The sequence below is a fragment of the Penicillium argentinense genome, assembly GCF_028826775.1.
Source record: "Penicillium argentinense strain IBT 30761 chromosome Unknown utg000001l_segment0_segment0, whole genome shotgun sequence".
NCBI lineage: Eukaryota > Fungi > Ascomycota > Eurotiomycetes > Eurotiales > Aspergillaceae > Penicillium > Penicillium argentinense.
This window is the reverse complement of record NW_026622660.1, coordinates 793,739-816,112: the sequence shown is the minus strand read 5'-3', so window position 1 is coordinate 816,112 and position 22,374 is coordinate 793,739. Positions and strand designations below refer to the sequence as shown.

The 22,374-nt window shown below is 49.0% G+C and overlaps 6 protein-coding genes across 6 annotated transcripts; 2 read left to right on the top strand and 4 right to left on the bottom strand.

The window, feature by feature from the left end:
* Nucleotides 1–4,076: 4,076 nt before the first annotated feature.
* On the top strand, nt 4,077–5,174 carry N7532_000248 (NmrA/HSCARG family protein; the record flags this gene model as incomplete). The annotated part of the gene is made up of 4 exons (XM_056612752.1): nt 4,077–4,658; nt 4,710–4,901; nt 4,967–5,047; nt 5,097–5,174. 4 exons carry the CDS (start codon nt 4,077–4,079, stop codon nt 5,172–5,174), a joined length of 933 nt encoding a protein of 310 aa, XP_056479976.1.
* Nucleotides 5,175–8,258: 3,084 nt separating this feature from the next.
* N7532_000247 (flavin-containing monooxygenase) lies at nt 8,259–9,935 on the bottom strand (the record flags this gene model as incomplete). Its single annotated transcript, XM_056612751.1, has 4 exons — nt 8,259–8,737; nt 8,814–9,040; nt 9,118–9,546; nt 9,664–9,935. 4 exons carry the CDS (start codon nt 9,933–9,935, stop codon nt 8,259–8,261), a joined length of 1,407 nt encoding a protein of 468 aa, XP_056479975.1.
* Nucleotides 9,936–11,083: 1,148 nt separating this feature from the next.
* On the top strand, nt 11,084–11,941 carry N7532_000246 (phosphotransferase enzyme family protein; the record flags this gene model as incomplete). Its single annotated transcript, XM_056612750.1, has 1 exon — nt 11,084–11,941. One exon carries the CDS (start codon nt 11,084–11,086, stop codon nt 11,939–11,941), a length of 858 nt encoding a protein of 285 aa, XP_056479974.1.
* A 2,704-nt stretch (nt 11,942–14,645) lies between these two features.
* N7532_000245 (uncharacterized protein) lies at nt 14,646–14,897 on the bottom strand (the record flags this gene model as incomplete). The annotated part of the gene is made up of 1 exon (XM_056612749.1): nt 14,646–14,897. One exon carries the CDS (start codon nt 14,895–14,897, stop codon nt 14,646–14,648), a length of 252 nt encoding a protein of 83 aa, XP_056479973.1.
* Nucleotides 14,898–16,907: 2,010 nt separating this feature from the next.
* On the bottom strand, nt 16,908–18,516 carry N7532_000244 (choline-phosphate cytidylyltransferase; the record flags this gene model as incomplete). Its single annotated transcript, XM_056612748.1, has 4 exons — nt 16,908–17,042; nt 17,103–17,511; nt 17,571–17,921; nt 18,044–18,516. The coding sequence occupies 4 exons, from the start codon at nt 18,514–18,516 to the stop codon at nt 16,908–16,910; spliced, it is 1,368 nt and encodes a 455-aa protein (XP_056479972.1).
* Nucleotides 18,517–20,029: 1,513 nt separating this feature from the next.
* Nucleotides 20,030–22,040, bottom strand: N7532_000243 (PP2C family serine/threonine-protein phosphatase; the record flags this gene model as incomplete). Its single annotated transcript, XM_056612747.1, has 7 exons — nt 20,030–20,355; nt 20,416–20,676; nt 20,752–20,958; nt 21,009–21,093; nt 21,150–21,223; nt 21,297–21,618; nt 22,005–22,040. 7 exons carry the CDS (start codon nt 22,038–22,040, stop codon nt 20,030–20,032), a joined length of 1,311 nt encoding a protein of 436 aa, XP_056479971.1.
* Nucleotides 22,041–22,374: the final 334 nt, after the last annotated feature.

Genomic DNA, 22,374 nt, shown 5'->3' with positions numbered 1-22,374 from the left:
CCAGATCTATCAATAATGGCTCATTCGAAAATGTTTGGCGTATGTCTTATGTGTTCTACACTCTCGTTCTCCAAAACAATGGCATTATAGGCATCTTGCTGATTACGCATTACAGGCAGGCGGAAATCTGGGCCCGCCGTCATCCAAGAATTCCTCCATACCCGATTTCGAGTCACCGTTCTCTCCCGCCAAGAATCGACATCCAGATTTCCCGAAGGCGTGCCTGTCATTAGGGCCGACTACAGCAACCCACACTCGCTCAAGTCTGCTATGCAACGCCAGGATGTTGTGGTCAGTATGATTAGTGGCCATGTCGCCGGGGACTAAAACCGGTTTATTGATGCCGCCATCGCCGCCGGCGTCAAGAGATTCTTTCCCAGCGAGTTTAGGCCATATTCGCTGGATCCTAAGTTTTCGGAGCTGAATCAGGCTATTTTACCGGCCAAAGTTAAAGAGCCTAAGATGTCCTGGTCGAGCCTCGTGACTGGTGCATGGTTTGACTAGGGTATAAAGGTCCGGTTTTTCGGCTTCGACCTCGCTTCTAAGACTGTCACTCTTATCGATGGTGGGACTTCGGTGTTTACTACCACCACGTTATCCACGGTCGAAAAAGCGCTAGTTGCAATGCTGGAACATCCAGACGAGACGAAGAACACATATGTCTTCGTGTCGTCCTTCAATGTCAGTCAAAAGTTATTCTAGGTATAGCCGAGAAAGTCAACGGCCAGAAATGGACTCTAAAGCACATTGCATCCGAGGAGGTCATCGCTAATGGTAGGAGGAGGCTTGCAGCTGGGGATTTCGCAGGGTGGAGCATTTGGTAAACAGGGTCTGGGCGATTCAGGGCCGTATAGGCTTTGGAGCGACCATTTGGGGTTACCCAGGGAAGATATCGAGAAAGCCATCAGAGATGTGCTTCAAGGGACGTAATGGACATGACGTGACCGGCCAACTAGTTCAGTTATCTACCTTCTTACCTATATATCACAGAACCTTACACTCTTAAATGGTCCTCTCCTACCTTTAATGCTCATTAATATAATGCGTTCCATTGGTAGCTAAGAACTTCCATCAGCGGGATGATCCCAGTCTCGCCAACCTATTATACCACAGGTAGGTGAAGGATGTGACGGCGACATGAACCCGCGCGAGACCTGGTTGCTCTTCTCTGAACCATAAAACATTCCGCACGTTAACTCATATCAAGACTGTAAAAGTCCCAACCCGCCAAACGTAACGGCTATGGCCCCTCCAATCAGTCCCCAAACCCCCTTATCCCATCCTCTCGGTCCCTGTGTCGTAACCCATGTATCCACTAAGCACACCCCAGTCCAGACCGTCAATAGCACTCCCATTTCCCTCTCCTTGCCTTCACGGTAGAACCAAAATAACGCCATCGCAACAGCTAAGTCGCGTATACCAAGGAACAACATTGCTTTTTCGGCTACGCTGTGACCTTCTAACGTGGTCGGCGCGACCCCAAGGGTATCGGCAGCCATAGAGGGTGCGAAGATAGACAAGGCTCCAAGGGAGAACACAGTTGTGGTGAGGCCGAGTCCGATGAGTCGCCATGTTGAGCGAGTGAGGAGGCAGCTAGGGAACGCCATAGCGCTATCAACTTCGGGGACTGACTGACTTGAGACAGAGAATTTGAGATTGCGAGAATGTGAGGGTTTGAAATGTACGGTAGAGACGTTGCGAGTTACAAATTATATATCCCACTAATACGGCGCCAAGTCTTTATGCAGATTTATCTTCTATTGGCCGCAGTGTAAGCGCGGAATTAGAAGAAGAGAGCTTACAATGTATACGGAGTAGAGCTTGCGCGGAATAACAAAAGTCAGCTTGGTAATGCACGCACCCAAGAACGGGAACCATACTCCGTTAGCGGTGGAGTGGCGTCATTCATGACTCACCATCCGGGATGAATAGTAATCAAGCCGGTGGTAAACTAACATAATCAACGGGCGAGTGGGCCACCTAAACCACTACTGAATATTCAAAAGTAGATAAAACCACCAAAACACTATTAATTCAAAAAGCCATTGATGATGGCACCGGGTAATTGAATGGCAAATACTATTACAGCCACTACATCTCCGAGGTGCACGTTTGGCTGGTGGGGGTGGTAATCAGACGACTATAGGCACGCTTGAGAACAGCAAAACATCTAACATCTAGAGGTTAAAGAAGATGGGATGAATGTGCTGGTATGCAAAGTGGGATGATTGAGTTTTCAGCACAGATTTGGTTGAATTGAGGTGTAAGATGGCTACCATGGCTATCAAGAATCAGAGGGCGATACTCTCCTTTTATCCGAATTGATGTGAATGGGATAAATAGGTTTTGAAGCTATCTGAAGCTGATTTCATCTGAAGTCCAGCCATTAGGTGAGACTTTAATTCGCCAATCTTTTAGACGCCTATTAAGCTAACTGGTGTTGTGGTTTTTAGCTTTGAAGATAATGTATGGTGGAAGAGCAAAACCAGCCGCACTAATTGACTCAATAACAGTCACCTATTCACGATTTCTAGGCTGTAAAACTGTCCGACGACCATGATACTCGGCTTGAGTAACCACCTTTTGTGCTGATACAAGGCCCATCGTAAAACCTGTCTCATCAAAGTTGTAGATATCATCTGATTAGATGCCGTTCTCAATGATGACAGATTGAACAGTTTTAAACTATTCACGTAAGACCTTAGGATCCTTATTTTGAGCACGTTGGTAATCATAGCGTTTTGAAAAACGTGCTTGGAGCTCTTCATGGCGTTTCACGAAGGTGGATGGGATGCCCAGTTGATTCCAACAGTTAGTGGGAGGTGTTTCCACGGTCGACAAGTAGAATATTAGCCATTTCTCTCACAGTAGAGGGCCTTGGGGCTGCACCACGTGAATCTATAGAGAGTATCCACTGCACAAGTGATTCTACTTCAAATTGAGTCAATTTATGACTATTAGGGCGTGTATTGATACGAGATTGTGTATTCTGGAGGCGACGCGTGAGTGTTGAGCGGGGTACTGGTAACGCGCTGCGATCACGCGCACCGACTCGGTAGAGCCATTCTGAATATCTCTAATAGCTAAGAGAATTCGGCATTCCTGTTCGATCGAGTTTTGGCCTGATTGAGTGTGTTTTGGTGGCATGGTGGGTGGTTGAAGAGGGAGGGTAAGCGTCGGAACGTGTTTTCGGTCAAAGTGGCTCACTCGCCCGTTGATTACGTTAGTTAATGTTAAAAATCTATTGCTTATTTATTATTTGTCATTGCTCCTCTTCATCATTCTTTAAGCCAAAGCGTATCTGATATACGTGCCGCTCTTCCGATCAACTTTATAATAACCCTTCACGATCTTAACAGTGCGGTTAGATCACTAAGCATACCGATATCTAACTAACTAGTGAAGAGGGGAACGCTCGATGGCAGCACGCGCTGAGACGTGCGGGTCGATTCAGCAGAAAAACCACCAAGAAACACACGCGTAGCAACCAGGAAATAGCGAGAAGCCCAAATGTAGGGGTCAGGTCGGGGAGGTGTAAGAAGGTGTATTCTAGAACTAGCTATCCGGCCACCGTATACTGCCGGCTATGTCACATAGCATGGATGGCACCCATGTAGTAGGGGGAGGTCTCCCCACTACACTAGTTATACTGAGTAGTAAAGAGTGTCGGGAACGGGGTGGGGCTGCTTACTATAGCCCGTTGATTTAAGGGTCCTAGTTTGTTAGAAGTCTCAGATTAATTACTATTTAGCCTAAAGTCAAATAGTCAGATGATCCTCCTAAGAATACTTAGAGGCAGTATATATATATATATATATATATTTTGGCCGTAGCCGTTCAAAGGTTTACCATGTGCGTTCGACGACCCCGGTGGTTCTGGTGGGCGGATCCTCGGAGACTTTTGTACAGAGTTTCTAAGCTATGACAAAACAATACCGTCATTATTCAGCAGCTCAATCAAACGATTCTCGTTGGGCCGTTAGCTATAAAAACCAGAGGCAATCACACGCATAGTTCGCTAATTTGACCTATTCAGGATCGTCAGCTACTCCAGTCGGTCTAAACTTGTCTTTGTCATGTCTTCCAAGAAACTCATTGTCATTCTCGGCGCCACCGGTAACCAGGGCGGCTCCGTTGCGGAAACGTTCCTGCAGGAACCCGGCTGGCAGGTGCGCGCGATTACCAGAAACCCTTCGAGCTCAAAGGCCCAAGCATTGGCTACTCGCGGTGCAGAAGTGGTCAAAGCTGACCTGGATGATCCTTCTTCATTTACCCCGGCCTTTAAGGGCGCCCATGTTATTTTCGCGGTTAGCGATTTCTGGGGCTTGTTTGGCGATCCCGCCAGTCAAGGCAAGGCGGCCGCAGCAGCTCAGCCTCTCAATGTCTGGGCTGCTAAGCACGAAACCGAGCAATTGAAGGGTGTCATTGACGCTGCGGCAAAAGTCCACACCCTGGACCGTTTTGTGCTCTCCTCTCTCTCCAATGCAGCCAAGTGGTCCAATGGGAAATACCCGCATGTCTATCACTTTGATTCCAAGGCCAAGGCCGAGGCTTACGGCAGCGAGAACCATCCTGAGTTGTGGGCCAAAACAAGCATCTTCCAGGCAGGGTACTTCTTGAGCAACTTTGTCTCCAATCCTATTACTCTTCCCAGAAAGGTACGTTGTCGGCCTCCCTCCTCTTTATTAATATTGACTTATTCTTCCTAGAATGCGGACGGAGTGGCCCAGTTTATCGGGGGTCTTGACCCAGACGTGGAGCTACCTTTTATCGCCGCGGAGGAAGACACTGGACCCATTGTCAAAGCCATAGTGCTTGATTCAGCTCCAAAGAGGGTTATCGGTTATAGAGCCCGGATTTCGCTGCGCGGCCTGATTGAAACCTTCTCGCAAGTGACAGGTGTAAAAGCTGAACCCGTCGTGCTACCCAAGGGGGAGTCAGTCGTTCCCTTCCCCCTGAGCTACAGCGGGAACTTGATGACAATTGGGGGTATTGGAAGGAGTTTGGATACTACGGTGGAGATCCAGCCGTTATCCATCCCCAGGATGTGAGTGCGATGCAGCTTCGCGTCTCGTTCTTTACGCTAACTTGTGTAGTTGGAACAAGCACCGGAGCTCAACAGCGTGGCGGACTACTTCAAAAAGCAGGACTGGTCCAAGGTCTTTAGCTCGTAAGGGCTGGGACTATTTAACAGCAATCCATTTTGCTGATCCAATTAATCCACTGGAAGTGGCGTCTTGTGTGTCTGGCAAGGTGAATGGACGCTGGGTTGTTAGCAGATTAGGATGTGTTGACGAAGCGAAAGGTATTACGAGCAATTACCTTTTGCTTACATTACTGGCTAAAGTAAAAATTTCGGGAAGTTAGGAGACGTAGCAGCTTCCCTTTTCGCCCTTGTCTACCACCAACAACACACAGAATCTTTCCGTGCAGCCTCACTTCCTTCGTGATCTCCGACAGACGTAGCAGGTAAAAACGTCCTTCTATTTCTCGGCACGCCACCTCGAATCATACGTAAGTTTTGTCGCTTTCATCTTCCAGGCAAATATGTACAGGCCGCCCCGGAAGCATCTCGGCAGCCAGCAGTCTGGAATTCTGCTGAAAAGCCGAATTTTGTCACGGACTCTAGGTGGGCTGCTCTTTGTGTAATACTAAAGGAGGATATATTGGATCTGTTTACAGAGGAGGACTACGATGACGGACCAGGCGTGCACAGCACGTCAAATTCGCTTTCAAGCCTCTGCTGGAGCTCACCACCGAGACGGCTGCAAAGCCTTATAGACGCCGATACCCATGCTCAATGGAATGCTGTCCCTCAAAGCTGTCTCCTTCAATGTAGTCTCAAGGCATGTGACCGGCGACCGGTGGAGCATGACTTCATGGTAAATATGGATAGTGAACATTGTCAAGTTAGGATGCATGTTGTCGACGGCGCTACCTGGAAAAATGGCCAGATCGTCAATTATACTGCCGGAGAGGGACTAGTGGGGATCAAAATTGATGCACATAATACAACGATTCAGTGTACCAATATCCACGTTTGGGGAACTGACACAGACGGCAGTCGTGTCTCAGGTCTGGTATCTTCGGTCTCGTTAGATAACGTGTGGGTCGAATCTTGGGCTCAGGGTGGTCAACCATTTCCCGCAATTGAAGCTGCAATGGCAGACACTACTGACTCAGTTGGAGGGAAAACAGAGAAAGTGAAGGGATCCACAGTGTTGGTAGGATACAATCATCACTGTCCGGAAAGGGCCCCGGGTTAGTGGCGTTAGGCACATAAATTTTTCTAGGGATGTCGATGCTTTGAATAACTACTTCTACCCCGAAGGAGGATTTGTTGTCGGTATGAACGCAATACCCGACTGTTGCTGCCGCAGAGCCTGCCATGTCCGTCTCAAAAGTGATTTGTCGGAATCCAGAGCTCGGAAGTGGAATCTTAAGCACACTCTCGGCCAGTTCCAGATTGAATTCTCGACCGCACATGTTCCTATATCTCCTGCCAAGCTCTGGTCCAGCCGAGGGTGATAGTGTAGCAGTATTGCCCAAACGCGAAGTTAAAAGCTGTCGTGTACGCGTGCCCCGGCAGGTCTCACTTTCTAATGGCTGTTTGCCGCGCTGGTCCACACAACCGCCCGCCCCCAACCAAAAATAAATTTAAAATTTACGTCGGATGGAAGAAGAAGAAGAAAGTAGGTAAAAAAAACATACAACAGCAGGGATTCGCATGTGGTCACCCACCATACTACTAACCTGCCGGCGTGTGGCTTAAGTACGGCTGAGCGGACGGGAAGCCCTGTTCTCCACACCCTATGGTCGTATGTACTCGAAACACAGTTATAAAAAATAATATCCTGTCTTCGCATAATCAATCATACTACAATCCGGCATGTATGTGGCTTCTGCTCAATCAATACTCTAGTGGATGTGGCCTGGATGAGTAGGGTGAGTGCGCAATAGCCAGCGTGAGAATGGGGTGAGACCGGGCGAGAATCACCCTCCGCCATGCGACAGTTACGCTCTGACCCTCTCAGCTGAAGCTGGAGTGTACATCATTGGATGACCTACCACCACCTGAAACACTCGACTTCATGGCACTGCACATAGCCAGTGCATTTATGTGAATGTAGGTCTGATGAGTCTGTCCTGGCAGTTGGGTGACATGCTGACTTATCTGGACAGATAGATAGCTACCTTCTGCAGATCCAGCGAGCCATTATCCAGCGTATGGAAAGTTACCTCAATTTTGTATACGCCTGGTGAGATACGACAGGGTGCACATATTCTTCAATAATTGAGGGACCTAAGAAATTAGTTTGCAGGTGTGCAAAATCTGAACTGGAAGGAGCGTTTACCAGCCGTGTGATACTACCAAGTTCACTTGTTTGCGAAATAAAATAAGTATGGCATTCCAGTTCTGGTTTGATTTACCCAGCTAAGGAAGCCCCAGGAAAATCTAACACAAAAAAACAAGATCGTACATTTAGACCGCAAAAATTGAAAAGAATTTTCTCTGACTACCTAATTTAGTACTTGACTAGTTATGGAAACTTCGGTGACTAGAAGAGGATACAATTTATATTTAATCAACTTCAACAATGGCAGGGCCAGCCCGGATATTATCGGTCATATTAGAGCTGCACCCAAGAATAAAAAGGTAAAGTCCTTTTGGTCCGACACTCAAGCCATCGGTTTGAGAGACTCGGCAAATCATGGAGACGTGGCTCAATCCCTAACAAAGGAGTGTCTAAACTTTCCATGATCGACTGTCAATACAAGAGGAGTACTAATACACACAGATTTGATCATTCACGTTCTTTGTCAATACAAGCCCCCAGCGACGAGATACATTTTTATGTCTTCAATCAGGCGGCGCCCGGCTGTTTCCATTGCACGACTTTCGTTTTCAATTCCTCCATCTATTCTCTTAACCATATACGGCCTGGTGTAAGTACCCGGGTCCGAATCGGCACGGTCCGTGGCTGGCCCGCCTTTGACAAAAGCTCTGCCAGGACAGATGGTCCGGGCAGAAGGGATAAGTTTTCTCAGGCGTACAGTAACAGGGAAGCAGAGAAATTGGTGAAGAGCCAGAATCAAGTCATAAGTAATGTGGCCTCACTGCTTGTATTACATTGGCCCTGGTGAACAGCTATGTGGAATATATCGCGGTCGTATCTAAATCAACGCGTACCTTCAATTCATGGAAAGTGGTTGACAAGTGATTATCCCGTGGTCTAGCAATTGATTTTGACCTATTTCTATAGGCTTGCCATGGGCAAGTTTCCAGCAAATTCTAACCCGGGCCATCCTGCCGCCCTGCTCAACTCGCACCTCCTTCTGAATTCAATGGCACTACCGGCATACCGTGCCACGTTTCTCACCGTTTTACCCGCGACATTCTTGTTCACACCAGTCATCCAGCTATCGACCTCGTTCAGCAACGCACCCTCGCTGCAGTCCGCCACATGCTCGGTCCAGGCTTCCACTGCTTCTTCTTTTGGTTCGACGTATGTATAACCATTCTCGTCACAAGTAGTCAACATCTCGACGATAACATCAACGGCGTGCTCGATGCTACGCGGCGCGTTCCCAAAAGGCTGGTGAGGTCCCAGGACCATGAACATGTTAGGGAACTTGGGAACTGTCATGCCCAGGTACGTCCGTGGTCGATAGTCAACCCAAACGGCTTTGTCACCTTCTTCAGTGCCGCTTTTACCCATGAGAGGGGAACACCGTTCTTGCCAATCCAGTTAATGTTTGCAAAAGCCCCAGTGATAGCATTAAAGCCGGTAGCGTAGACCAAGATATCCAACTCGTGCTCCGTCCCATCTCGCCCTTAGGTGTAACCTGGTCAATAGCGTTCTTCTTTAGATCGACTAAGTGAACATTCGGCTGATTATACGCTTCAAAGTACCCGCTCTCCAAAGGCACACGTCGAAGGCCAAAGCCGTGATCTTTCGGAATCAAACTTTCTGCGACTTCAGGATCGTTAACGCGACCTCTGATTTTGTCGGCCATGAAGTTGGAGTATAGTTGGTTGCTGTTCGGTCCGTGTATGTATCGCTAAAAGCGCCTAGCCATTTCGCCATTCCAGGCGTGGCGTAGATTCTTTCCCACAGTTCGTGACGCTCTTCCGGTGTGACGTCAGACGACTTGCGAGGGTCTGCCTTGTATATGAAGCACGTTGGTGTGTCCGCACAGGTTTGAAACATCTCGGCCCAGTCCTTGCGAATTTCCGCCATTTGCTCGTCGGTAATTTCACTATTGTGGAGTGGAGCAGACCAGTTGACGGTCCGTTGGAATACTGTGAGCGACTTGATGCCCGGTACTTTGGAAAGGGCAGTGATTGTTTGGATACCAGTGGCTCCAGTGCCCAAGACACCGATACGTTGGTTTGCTAAATCAGCATTTGTTAGGTCCTTAGGCCATTGTGAAGTGTGGAATCCACGGCCTCGGAACGATTCAATGCCAGGGATAGCAGGAACCGTTGGGTTGGAAAGGAAACCGAGGCAGGAGACGTAGAATCTCGTGACGTAGGAACGGCCTCTGTCATCGATGAAATGTCATTGACGTCTGTCATCGACCCATTGTGCAGATACAACGCGTGTATTGAATTGGATGTCGCGGCGCAGATCAAGCCGATCGGCGATGAACTGAAGATACTTTAAGGTATCTGGCTGTGCCGAGGAGGTTTCCTTCCAACGCCAGTCATTCAGGATACTTTCGTCAAATGAGAAAGCATAAGAGACAGACTCAGAGTCGAAGCGTGCGCCAGGATAGCACTTCCAATACCATGTGCCACCAACATCCGGTGCAGCCTCAAGGACTTTTATCCGCCAATGGGGGAATCGTTTCCGAATATGATGAAGTGCGCAGAGGCCAGACATACCGGCCCCGACTAGCAAGACATCATATTCTTCGCGAGATGCAACCATAGTGGGCTTGAAGATAGTAGAAATGTTTCTAGCGAAGGAAATGGCAGATGAACACTTTATCTGGCTCTATTGAGGCCGCGGAAAAACGTCGAAACTGTAACGGGTTAGGTCCCGATCTATTGCACAGGCCAAGCCTGTGCGATGTGATCTATCAACTCCCAGGATATTTAGTCACCGCTGGCCAACCCCCTATTCTAAATTTCTCTAAGCTTCAGATAAACAGCATGTTGGCACCGCTCAATTGAATCAATTCGGCTGTAGCTCTTCACAATATGAGTAATATAACAAGAATAAATTGAGAATGTGTTAATACCCTTGACCTCGTCCATCTCGTTAATAGCGTGGCGGCCCTTGCTAGCGTACTTACTAGACCGTCACGCCTTGATGGCTGGTGAGGTGTGTCTTGAGGTTGCCAATGTGGGAATAGTGCTTCTAATAATACATTAATATTAGGCTCACAATATTTTAAGAACATATAACATACCTGGTGATCGCAATCCTCGAATCGACAAAAAAGCTCTCCAGGGAGAACAATAACGATACCATCATCATCCTAGAAAAGCATATCAGTAATATATTCAAGGTGAATTATAGGATTTCTTAGATGCTCGGACGGCGCATCCAAAATATATTTCAATGCTTGGGACAACCAAAAACCTCAGTAAATCAGAGGTATTTCCATTCACCTTTTCATACCCAGGTAGTTCCAACACACCGGCCTTCGCATCCGCCGCGTCTTGCTTGTATGGGGCGTGAGACTCCAGGAAACGCACCATTTTGTGTCAGGGACCTGTATGGAGTAACTAGGATGCGAAACTAGATTATTAATTTGTTCTTGATGAAAATGGGCGCGGGGGATTGGGAGCACTCACGATTGGTGGGGAGGCGGATGTGGAGATTGAAAGGGTTGATATTGCCAAGAAGTTGGTAGTTATTTGACCTGACCAATCATAATAAATTACTAATCTATGCTCTACACCTGGAAAATAGATCTTCCGGTCGGGTGTGGCCCGACCCACCTGTTACTGTCGGCCTGATCTGCTTCCTGTTTGTATCGCCGGCTCATAAGTAGGAGTGGCCGCCGGCGCACTCTTTTCTTTCTTTCTTCACGACTCTTCAGCTTATCTACTCTCTAATTTTGGGTGACAATGAAGGAATCCTTTGATATTCCATTTTATGCAACTGACTTGCCCTGCCCTCTACCCACAAATGCCGAAATCGAGAATGCTCCAGACATATCCTTGGAATACGGAGGGCGAAGAATCGTCGGAGTAGGCCAGCATTTTGTTGTGAAGTTTGGGCAAGGAGTCGACCTCACCGAAGGAGAAAACATGTTGTTTGTGCGGGAAAACACAAATATTTGTGTTCCACGGGTCTTCGCTCTTTATTCGGACACCAAGACTGGCAAAAGCTTTATCGTTATGGAGCGCATCATCGGTCAAACACTTCTCGCGACCTGGCCACAACTTACAGAATCGGAGAAACAAGATATACTGAGCGACCTGCGCATACACTTTGATGAACTGCGTCAGCTACCATCTCCAAACTACTTTGGCAGTTTCGGCAAAAGAAAACTTCTGGATGGCATATTTTGGACAGAAGAACCAGACCCATTAGTAAATGGGCCGTTCGATTCTGAAGAAACCCTAAACGAAGCGATGATGCGAAAGTATTGCTATAATGGAGGTCCACCCTACAGAATGGAATATCTTCGAAAATGCCTTCCTCTCATTTTCCAAGGCCACAAAGCGACTTTCACCCACGGCGATTTACAAAGAAAGAATATTATCATTCGCGAGAAAATCCAGCAAGATGAGGACAGAACGCGAGTCGTGTTAATAGATTGGGAGAAATCTGGATGGTATCCGGTGTATTGGGAATATTGCTTGGCTGTTTGTGCTCTACGATGGGATGATGACTGGCCCCTTTGGATTGACGCCATTTTGACGCCATTTGTCTCGGAAGCTGCATGGCTGCAATCACTGCGACTTGAATTATGGTCATAGACGTTGAGAAGACACATTGCTTCTGTGCATCAGCGACTATGAAAAAAGTGAAGAGACGGATGTGTGCTCGATCCAAGCCTCAGAATCCATTCAGCGGTCAAATATGAGCTGAAGGGTTATTATTGATATGAAAAGAAATGATGAACCAATCACTGTCTCCCAGCTTGGCAAATAATGAAAGCAAACCTGTACACACAATAAGTGTGGCCATCAGCCTGAAGGCCTTCCTCTCTTCTCTAATGTATATATGTAAATAATCCAATGTAAACAGTTTTAAGCTCCCAGTAGCCAAAGCCACGGTAAATTGCTCCGGCTCAAGACATATTTGGATAACTTGACACTGTACAATCAGCTGAGGTATTAAGGTATATTCGTAAAGGTAGGAATAGCTGCCGGAAAGTATTGGAGCACGGTGCACATCTCGCCTGCGTAGGTATAGCAGCGAGTTCGGGATTTTTGAAGTTTGGCTGCGCGCTATGTGGCTTCTGTCATTGGGCAAATTGGCGAGAACGAATGTTTCCAGGAGCTTTTAGAGGATGGTGGTTCTTTTGTCTCTGATTTCTTGTATATCATCTGGAATGACTCCTGGAGCTAAAACAAATGCTATGATGGATCAATTTGAGAACCCGGATGATCACCGCATGTGTCTCAATAACCTATCAATGCCTCGTAGGTTCTGTCATCAAAGTAACTAAAGCTCCCGCGATACTTCCAATTCTGCAGTCAAGTTATTTCTCCCATGGAAACTTTGTGATAGCTTCGCCCATGATCGTCACTTCATCCATTGGGCCATCCGTTTCCACAGAATGAGCTGTTATGTGTTTTCAAGAGTCCCTATGTTCAGGAGGTGTCTGCGAGGTGCCTATTCGACCCCAGGAACCAGAAGTTTGAGCCAAACTGCAGCTGATCGTCACCTGAGCGGGGCCATCCAGTGTGCAGGAGGTGGCGGAGGCGAAAGAAGAGAAAGTGCGTGGTCGTGTCGAAAGGGGAGAGCAGTGATCTTTTATACACTGCAGCTGCCAAAAGCGGCCTAGGATAACACTAGTCCCTAGAGGGGCTAGATCGAGGGGCCGTACCTGGAAGGGGCATTGTAGTCTGTGGCAGGCGGTCGGTAGCGGTAGAAGAACGGTGCGATGGGTGCCGGAAAAAGCGCACCGCTCACCATGTCCTCGTATACCGGTTATAATGGTCTTATTAAAATTAGAATAGCTAAATATATTAAGAGCAATATTAGCGAGGAGGGAGGCACTGAGGGAGTAAAGCTTAAGTAAGCAGCAGGTTTTGATCACTAATATCGGAATTAAAGTTTTATCGAAGTTTTTATCCGAGCTACAGTAGCGCTATTAGTTTATAGCTATACTGACAATTCACTCGATCTTACTGATTCTATAAGGATTCTAATCTATAAAGCTCCCAGACGATACACCTCAGTCAGTGGGTAATATCAACGGAAGGAAGGCAATCAAATAGATTTCGAAACCTCTCACTCTTTCGTGCTATATCTTATCCAATAATAGCCGTAGCATCCTATGCCCTCTGAGATCTAGCATAACGACAAGCTCGTCAATATGTTGTATCAAGCACGTTTGCCTCGCGTACTCTCTCTGTGCGAAGATTGCCAACCCTCTCTCCGTAGAGCTGATAGCCTGTTGACCCAATATCTTTGGTATTCACCTGCTCCAGTGTCAACGTTACATGTCTTTTATGTCTTTCTAATCCTCTCTTGCCAATACCCTGGTTATTTTATGACCTCCCCTCGACTTAACGTTTCTTGAGTTAGTTTCATATTCTTTCATAGTGGAAGCCCGTCGCAAGTAAAGTCTGTCACTTCAATATAACGAACTTCATTTAGAGAAGTTTGGCAGGCACTTAGGTCGATCAATCTTTGCATTTCCGCTTGGATAGGATGAAACAAGTGGCGGCCGCGAGACTCAGTGATTCTCAGCAAGATTTCACCCATTTTAATCGAGACTCACCTTCTTCTCACCCTGGGTCGCGCGACCATCAAGCAGTGATCGGCTTTTCTCCACTAGGTAAGACGGAACGATTGGCATAGACTGGCATTCAGTGTGCGGCTTTAGTACGGCTGAGCGGATGGGAAGCCCCGTTCTCCACACCTTATGGTCGTATGTACTAGAGTTCAGACGGAATGGGTATACATAGATCAAATGAAAGAGTATAAAAAATAGATTGGCTACGAAGATTGCATTCAATCACAATTCTCTTCACGCGTAGCCCTCCCATGTTTGGAATTGATCATGTACTTGTACTTGAAGATTAACTGCTGAAAGAATAACAATATCCGATAATGAGGATCGCCAATACCACCTCACTTATTCATCCATCTTCAGGGGTTACCCGCACCTGGTGGGAAAAGATGCGCAAAGTCCGGATCCTGCATAATCTGCTGCATGATCGTTTGGAATAGGCCAGGCAAATTTGTCCCGGAACCTCTGGTCCCCCATGTGGAACAGGGAAATATACATCAACATTCGAGTCATAATACACTCCATCCGGAGGTCCATCTCAACTTCATGAATCTCAACCCCGTCTTCTGTAAAGTTCCACCGGATAATCATAGGGCTTTACCACGAAATCGACCTCCGTTCCTTTAATCGCGTCCCGCATCCCCGCATGGATTCTAAGGCTGTAAGGCCCTCGGATTGTTGTGTCCAGGTAGTTTCATTGATTGGATGGGGTCGGCTCAGTTGACAGTAATCTCTTTCAAGTCAAGATAGAGTCCTGCTTTCACGTTCTTGGCGATACTCATAACCAAGTCTCGAATCGAGCACACGCTGTCTTCGATGTCGAGCTGCCCCAGTCGCGGTGAGAATTTCACTCGTTCAGAAAGACAGGCTTCTGGGATGGTAAGATATTCAAGTGATGTGAATTCGCGGAAGGAGTCGACTTTCACTTGGGTGTCATTGTATTCTTGCAGCGACTCTGGACCCAGCATTTCATGTTCCCATCAAGAACGGTGAGTTGGGGATGCATCTTTTTGAGCGTGTCTTTGTATGGAAGGAGCGCTGCCCTTAGGTCGGCTGCATTGAACTGAAGTGGATCCCATCCTTGTGTTATCATGGGTTCTTCTTCACTCTGCTCGAGATTGTCGCAGGTAGATTGTTTCAAATATTTGCAGGCATTGGTCAGGTTCTTTATGGACCCGGCGTCGATTTTGCACTTTTCAAACTGGGTCTTTCGATAGATAGTGATCCAGGAACACAGGAGTCTGGAAAGAAGCTGTTTCTCAGCAAACCATGATCGTACTCGAGGGTAGTGAGTTTTCAGAGAGCGAAAATTTCTCTTAGTTGGCGATATCGATTGAATCTCCGTCGACGAAATCGTAAACACACCCAGCTTCATCAATGATTTTGAAGCATCTCTAGCTTGGAGAGTATTGTTGGCTCCTTGTCAAAGAGTTGTTGCATCGGTTGGGACATGAGTTGGAACCCCTCGAGATTTAGGTTGAGGAGATTCGGGGTTTGGTTTATCAACAGTAGATTGACCATGGTAGTATTTTTGTCCTCCAGGAGCTTCAGCCAGGCCATCTCTTGCCAAAATTCCTGTCAAATATTGAGCTCCTTTATCGTATCTGTGAAGAGCTTCTTGTCGTCGGCAGAGAAAGGGGACTTTACGCGAGGGATGAAAAAGGGCTCATCTCGATGATATGGGCACCCAGTTCTGGCCAGCGATAGAATGACCTCACGAACTTGATGGTTTTGTTAAGTTCGATGTCATCCGAATTATTGATTTCTGCAAAACTGCGGAATAGAAAAGGCTGAGCGAGATCGCGGAACAGCTTTGAAACAAGACAGAGGTTGCGCAGAGTGAAAATCCGGGAAACTTTCTTGCGAATGGCATATTTGTTTTTGTCTTGAGCATTGCCTTCGTCTTCGTCATCGTCTTCATCTTCTCACTGGCTTTCATCTTCGATCTCCCATGGTGATTTGAGTATCTTGCCCTCTCTTATGGCCTACGCATCTGTGGTCATATCATATAGAGACTGGGTGAGCTCAATAACCTCCACCAGCAATTCCGGCGGAAGGTCCGTGAGACCAACCATGATGATCAGGTACAATTGAATAAGAACAGAGAAAGAGTCACGATCGAGTTGAACTTATCAAGACTCAGGAGCTGTCGACGCTGGGTGACGCGCAAAGCGTGTCGATCAATAGTCCCAAACGGGTAATTAGGGCAGGGGCTACGCCGCGCGTGAGCGTTTGATAAGGTGATGTGAGACCAGATCTTGTCCATCGAGAATGGCATGTGATCTATTCTGAATTGCCTACCTGAAAGTAGGCAATGATTCAATTTTATCAAAAGGAGGCCGTCGCCAGCTTCTATAGAGAATGATATAATTTGTACTGGCAATCCAGTAGATTCACTACTTTATCAACCACACCACACGGCCAAGCTATGGCAAATGGATTTCGTTCTAGGAAGTATACCGGAAGTAAATTGAAGCAAACCCGCAGGAAACGGGACCATTTTTCCAAAAGCAATCTATCATGCACAACAGCAGCCATCAAGCCAATTTTAGCAGGGCAGAGCAAACACCCTCGTAGATCTGATCCTGGAAATAGCCCGACTTGACCCACCATGCCAAGTATAAACAAGAAAAAAGCGGGCTGCACCAAGCAACGAAATAAAGACAGGCATAATGACGTCGGGAGAGGAGAACGGGGTCTTGGGATTCATTTGCGGAATATTAGGGATGTTGAGGTCAACAAACATCAGATGTGATGGGGAAACACCAAGCGCCGGACAAAAGAAAAATCGCCTGCAATTTGGACCAGATATCAAAATATAAGACATGAACCGAATGCAAAGTACTATAGGGGGAGGGAGGAATGCAGGGTTTGATTGGCCGTAAACTAGGACAGCACTCTCTTCTGATATACGCTGATCCGTGGATGGCAGTCTGGTATATTGGGAGATTGTGCTGAAGTCATCAGAGTGTAAAAGTTTACGCGGAGACGTTCTTGCCCGCCCGGCCGCGGTGTTCCTCGTCGTAGCCATTCTGCTCGGACTCGGACTCGTCGTTTGCCGGCGACTGCGGGTGGCTGAGTGGTTCCGTGAGGGACTGGCGGCTACGAGCCATCTAAGGTGATGTGTTAATGACCGGACGCACCGGAGATCAGAGAGAGAGATAGTAACTTACCCATGCCCGAACTCCTCCAATCAAACCCAGGCTGTAACCGGTCGCAAAGTCCTCGTTCCGACCTCCGACGCCAGGACTCTCGGGGCGGTTGAGGGCTTCCACGCGGGAAAGGTGCGATTTGCTACCGCCGGTTGGACTGGCCAGGGGACCACGGCTGCTGCCGTAGTCGACGCTGTTCCGAGCGCTGGGCGCCGGGCTGTTGGGGCGGCTGTTTTGCCAGATCTGACGCAGTTCCCGACCGAGTTCTTGGCCCGTCATGCTCCAGTTGGTTCGGATGTTGTCCCGGAGTTCCACCACGTGTCGCTTGATCTCGAGTTCGTTCTTCTTCAGCCACGATACGTTGAGTTCCTGTCGGGAGGCGCCGCGCTTGAATTGGCGGGATATGTACTGGTCGTAGTCACGGACGATACTAGAGACACAAAAATATGATGAGCGTGTGATGTCAAGGAAAAAGGGAATGGAACGAACCGGGTGATAATGCCGGTGGTGCTGACACCCTCTGTCCGCTGGGTAACCAGGAACTTGCCCTGAGCTTTGATGGGCTCGTAGATATCATCACCCTCCGCGGCCTGGTAGGGCAGGTCGTCGTGGGCAACGTAGTCGATCTGGTGCTCGGACAAGAACTCGGGTGTCACGACCCAGGGACAGTTGGGGATGACCTCGTCGACCCATTTGCAGTGACGAATGGTTTCCGCACGCTCGGCTCCGCTCAGAACAGTCAAGCCCTTTCGCATGTGGGTTTCTTCGTCACCGGTCACACCGACAATCAGGAACACGTCAGGGAAGGCCTTCTTGGCCTGTTCGAGCTGTCTCATATGACTGCGTGTCATCAGCAAATGTCCACAAGCTTATATCATCGTGTCTCCCACTCCAATCCAACGCGTCGACACATTTCCTAGCATCACATCACACTTCATCAAGTCGGGATAGATCGAACATACCCAAGGTGGAACAGATCAAAAACACCATCCGCATAAACCCGAACCGGTCTCCCCGTCGGCGGCGGGTTAGTATGATACCCCACAGGATCCTGCAACCCACCACGCGCCGGCGGCGCCATTGTTTTCTCATCGTCCGCGGGAAGTTCAATATGTAGCCCAGGACGACTCCGCGGCCGGCCCTCGATATCGCTACTAGCGACCGTCGTCTCCGACGGCTCGCCCGGGTCTTCTTTGTTCATCGTGGGATCAGCGCCATTGGGACTGGCGGAGCTGGCATTGTCGGAGCTCTTACGAGCCCGCTTCGATGGCGGGTTCGAGCTGTCTGGCTTCTTGCTCGGGACGTTGGCACCCGAATCCTCGCCTTCTTCGCCGGACGCGTCGCGCGAGGAGGGTTGCGGCTCCGTGGCGGTCGGCACCTGGATGTTGGAGGCGCTGCGCTTGCGCTTGCCAGGGGGTGAGGAGGGAGATGACATGGTGGATAGGTTGTTGGGGATAGTTGGGGAGCGAAGAGTGTCCCCGGTGCGGGTGGCCCGGTTAGGGGCCCGTGTAATTTTCTGGCGCGCAAGTGGGGCGGTGCTACAGCTATCCAAGCTATGTCAGCTCAGCAGCCGTCAGCAGTCAGCTAGACCCAGAGTATTTATTTTGAATTTTCTACAAAATTGAAAGAGTGTTTTATAGCCATTAGACAGAGCTAATTTCATCATGTTATTCCGATGCGAGGTGGGGAGCGCAGAAGCGGGCCTCGATTCTAGCTCTCTTCCAGCTATGCTCATGATACGTGTTTATCAACTCAGACTACGAAAGTTGCTGTTCTCGTAGCACACCATTAAATCCAATTGACTCTATTCGATGGATAACTGCTAGGTCCCGATCGAAAGCAACTTTAGTAGTAGTAGTAGTAGTAGTAGGTGGTGCAACTGGTCCCTGAGATTGTCGGCTGTGACATTGTCTCTCTGGTTGTACACCGATACCGGGGCTATGACCTCGAGGAACTCAGTAGATACAGAAAATCGGCATTGAGGGTAGACCTATATACCTTTATTTTCTTTATTGGCAAAGTGTTTTCATTCTCTAGTTTATTCTTCTAGGGTTTTCCAGATCCAATAGGATAACACACCTGATACTCGCTTAGTACATTGTCATGGTCAACTTCATCTATAACCGTCTATTCCTCTGGCAATACCCTACTGAAGCAGCCGGTTGGCACTATGGAAGCTCTACTTCATACCTGTCTAGACAGACACTCCGACGCTCATTCAACAGGTCAGTAAACTACTAGTACCCTGCACTACACTCTGAATCGGACGAGTACATTCTATCTAGGAGCCGACTACACCCTCCCTCCTAGAGAATGATTGTATCATCAGAGCAGGCCCATCAACTCCGGCAAATCCCAGGGTCTACCATTTGCTCCGTCGCAAAAGATGTACCGCATACGCCAAGGGGCACCGTCCCGGTATGGAAGGAAGGGAGAAAGTTCAGCGCTCGGAAGCACTGTAGCAGAAAAGAAAGAAGCCGGGACGGCGTGGAAGTGGTAAGTAGTTCGTCAACGGGGCATTGTCTGCGGTATCTCGTGTGGTGGCATAAAAGAAGACAAAACGTTCATGAAGTCCCCCGCCCGGCGAGGGCCTCACATTTCCCCAGTCCAAAATCCCATCCATTCCATCCAATATCACGCGGTTTCTCCTCCCCACTCGACATGTATTTGGATCCGACCGGAAAGTCCGACTGTAACTCGGAAAGAAACCCAGGGTAAAGGTGAAAACAACAGGACCGTAGAAAGAAACAAAAGGTCGTGAACCAAACAAGTACTAAAGGGGAAAAAAAAAAAAGAAAAAGAAAAAAAGAAACATGAGGCGGAGACAAGGGGGTTGTAATGGGGAGGGAAATCACGAGGCAAAAGAGAACAGAGCAGGAGTGTCGAGTCAGACCAAGGAACCCGAGGTCAAGATCAATCATTGTAATATGGTCGGCATGTTGGAGAACCTACGAGGAGCCGGGCTTGTCTTTGTCGTCGGTCGAGGCGGGCGACTCGGATATTTGCGCAGCGCCAGCCTCCTTGCCCTGCGGACCGGGGGTGTCCTCACGAGCATTTCTGGTTCCAGTTGGGTTCACCTGGTTGACTAAATCCTGATCTTCGCTCTGGTCGAACAGTTCTTCCTCATTCTGGTTGGCGATTATCTCGGTGCCATCGCCCAGCAAGATGATCCGGCCTGATCGGTCGCTAAAGGCCCGCGAGCGATCCATCTCCAGGTCGTACTCATCAGGCTGATCCTCGAATTGGTTCCGGATCCCGGGACCGCGGAATTCGGCTGTGGACACTGACCGTCAGCACGACGAGGGACTGGACTCGGGTTCCTCGTGAGACTTGCCGTACTCGGGCGCAGCACAAGGCCCGTCTCCGTTCGCAACCCTCTCTGCAATCTGGGTATACCACTCCTCCTTGCTCTTGCCGTTGAGAAGACCGATCACCGTCATGGTCATGTTATCGCAGCCGACACCGCCGGTCTCGCTGTTTGAGGCCAGGCAGTTGTCCATCATGTTCTCACAGATCTGGGACAGTGTTTGCTTAGCGGCGATGCCTCTCCGGACGAACTCGACAACCTGTTGAGAAGACTGGCAATCCCAGATTCCTAAAGAGTGGTGTCAGTTTCAATTCTTTCTTCTGGGCCGATCCTTTAAAAAGGGTTCAATCATTAGAAGCCTACCATCACAAGCAATGACAAGGAACTCATCGTCATCGGTCAACTCGTGCACGGTCACATCGGGGAACGCGGTCACAATCTGTTGCTCGGGAGCCAGCTCGGGGCTCTTCTTGAATTCGAAATCGCCAATGGCGCGGGAAAGGGCGAGGTTGCCGTTCACACGGCCAAAGTCAACGAAACCGCCAGCAGCGCTGATACGTGCTTTCTCGCCTGTTATGAGTTAGCGGAGATCTAGAAATGTCAGACGCAAGAAAAAATACCTTCGTTTTGAGGCTTATGGTCGAAAGAAAGGGGCTTTGCGCGGCCCTTGACACCAAGAACGGATCGAGAGTCACCGGCATTGGCCTGGAAAGCGTCAGTCATGGGGACCGTCTTTGGGAATTTCACAATCGTCCACATACCACCCAGATCTTGTGCTTGGAAATAATGCTAGTCGAGGCAGTACATCCGGAAACCTCCTCCTCATACTTAGGATCTGCGGACACACAGTTAGCACCTATGTAGCCACGGGCTTCAATCGAAATCGACAGTGTCGTATGCGAACGAACCTTCGAGGATAGCACGGTCAGTAGCCAAAAATCCGTCCTTCAGCGCCTGCTCGATATCTCCACGGGCAAACGAGTCCTGCTTGGCAACAATCTTGTGAAGGTTCTCCCCCGCGAAGAGCGCGACCTTGTCTCCACCGTGACCGTCATACACACCAAAGAAGGCTAGACGCTTGCTCGGATCGGTCGGTTGGTTATCATCACTACCGGTGTACTTGGCTTGAAGATCGAGGACGGCGGCGTGGGCATCTTCCATGCTGATACGCCAGCCCTGCATGGCCGAGACACCATACAGACAGCACTCATCCTCACCATCGGACGATGTCTAGAAATGCAAAAATCATTCGTTAGCCTTGATGTTAAATGAACAAAGGTTGCAGCGGATCGTAAAAGGTGCCCGGGCAGAGATTGCGGCCTTGCGAATGGCGTCCGATCCCTTCCCACCGAGGTCGCTCCAGCCCCTCTCGGTCAGCAGGGGCGCCCCGCATGGCCTGCAGATGCGTGAAAATTCGCTCGGGCAGATAACCCAAGACCCAGAGGATTCGGAGGGGTTGGGTTGGGTGCTGGCCGCGTTCTCTGGGGAAATGATGGGGGGCGCTGCTGGTTTGCACGGCGAGGGCGCTGCGTTGAAAGCGCAGCCGAGCCATCGGCGTCACGGCGGCGGATGTGTGGGGAGGGGCAAAAGGACAGATAGAAAAGAGAATGGTATACCTTCTCGACCACCGGCTCCGACAAGGTCTGACCCATAATGGCACGGATTGATAGTTCTCAAGGGGAGGTGGGGAGGGGAGGGGAGGAGGGGTGTCGGGGTTGAGCACCAGATGAATGGTGGGAGGAGAAAGAAGTCAGGTGAGGCGCAGGCCTTTCAGCGCGTTGGACCCGCGATAAGTCGCCAGCCGAGTGGGGAACTCAAATGACGATCTAGGGCTCGTCGGGGCGAGCAACAGGGGCGAGGAGGAGGCAGCGGGGGAATTTGTGGCAGAGGTTTTGAAGCAATTTGGACAGGTCAGAGTCAAGATGTTCACGGCGCGCAGAAATTTCCCGTAATCGCGTTACCTTACGCTCGTGTGCTCTATAGAGT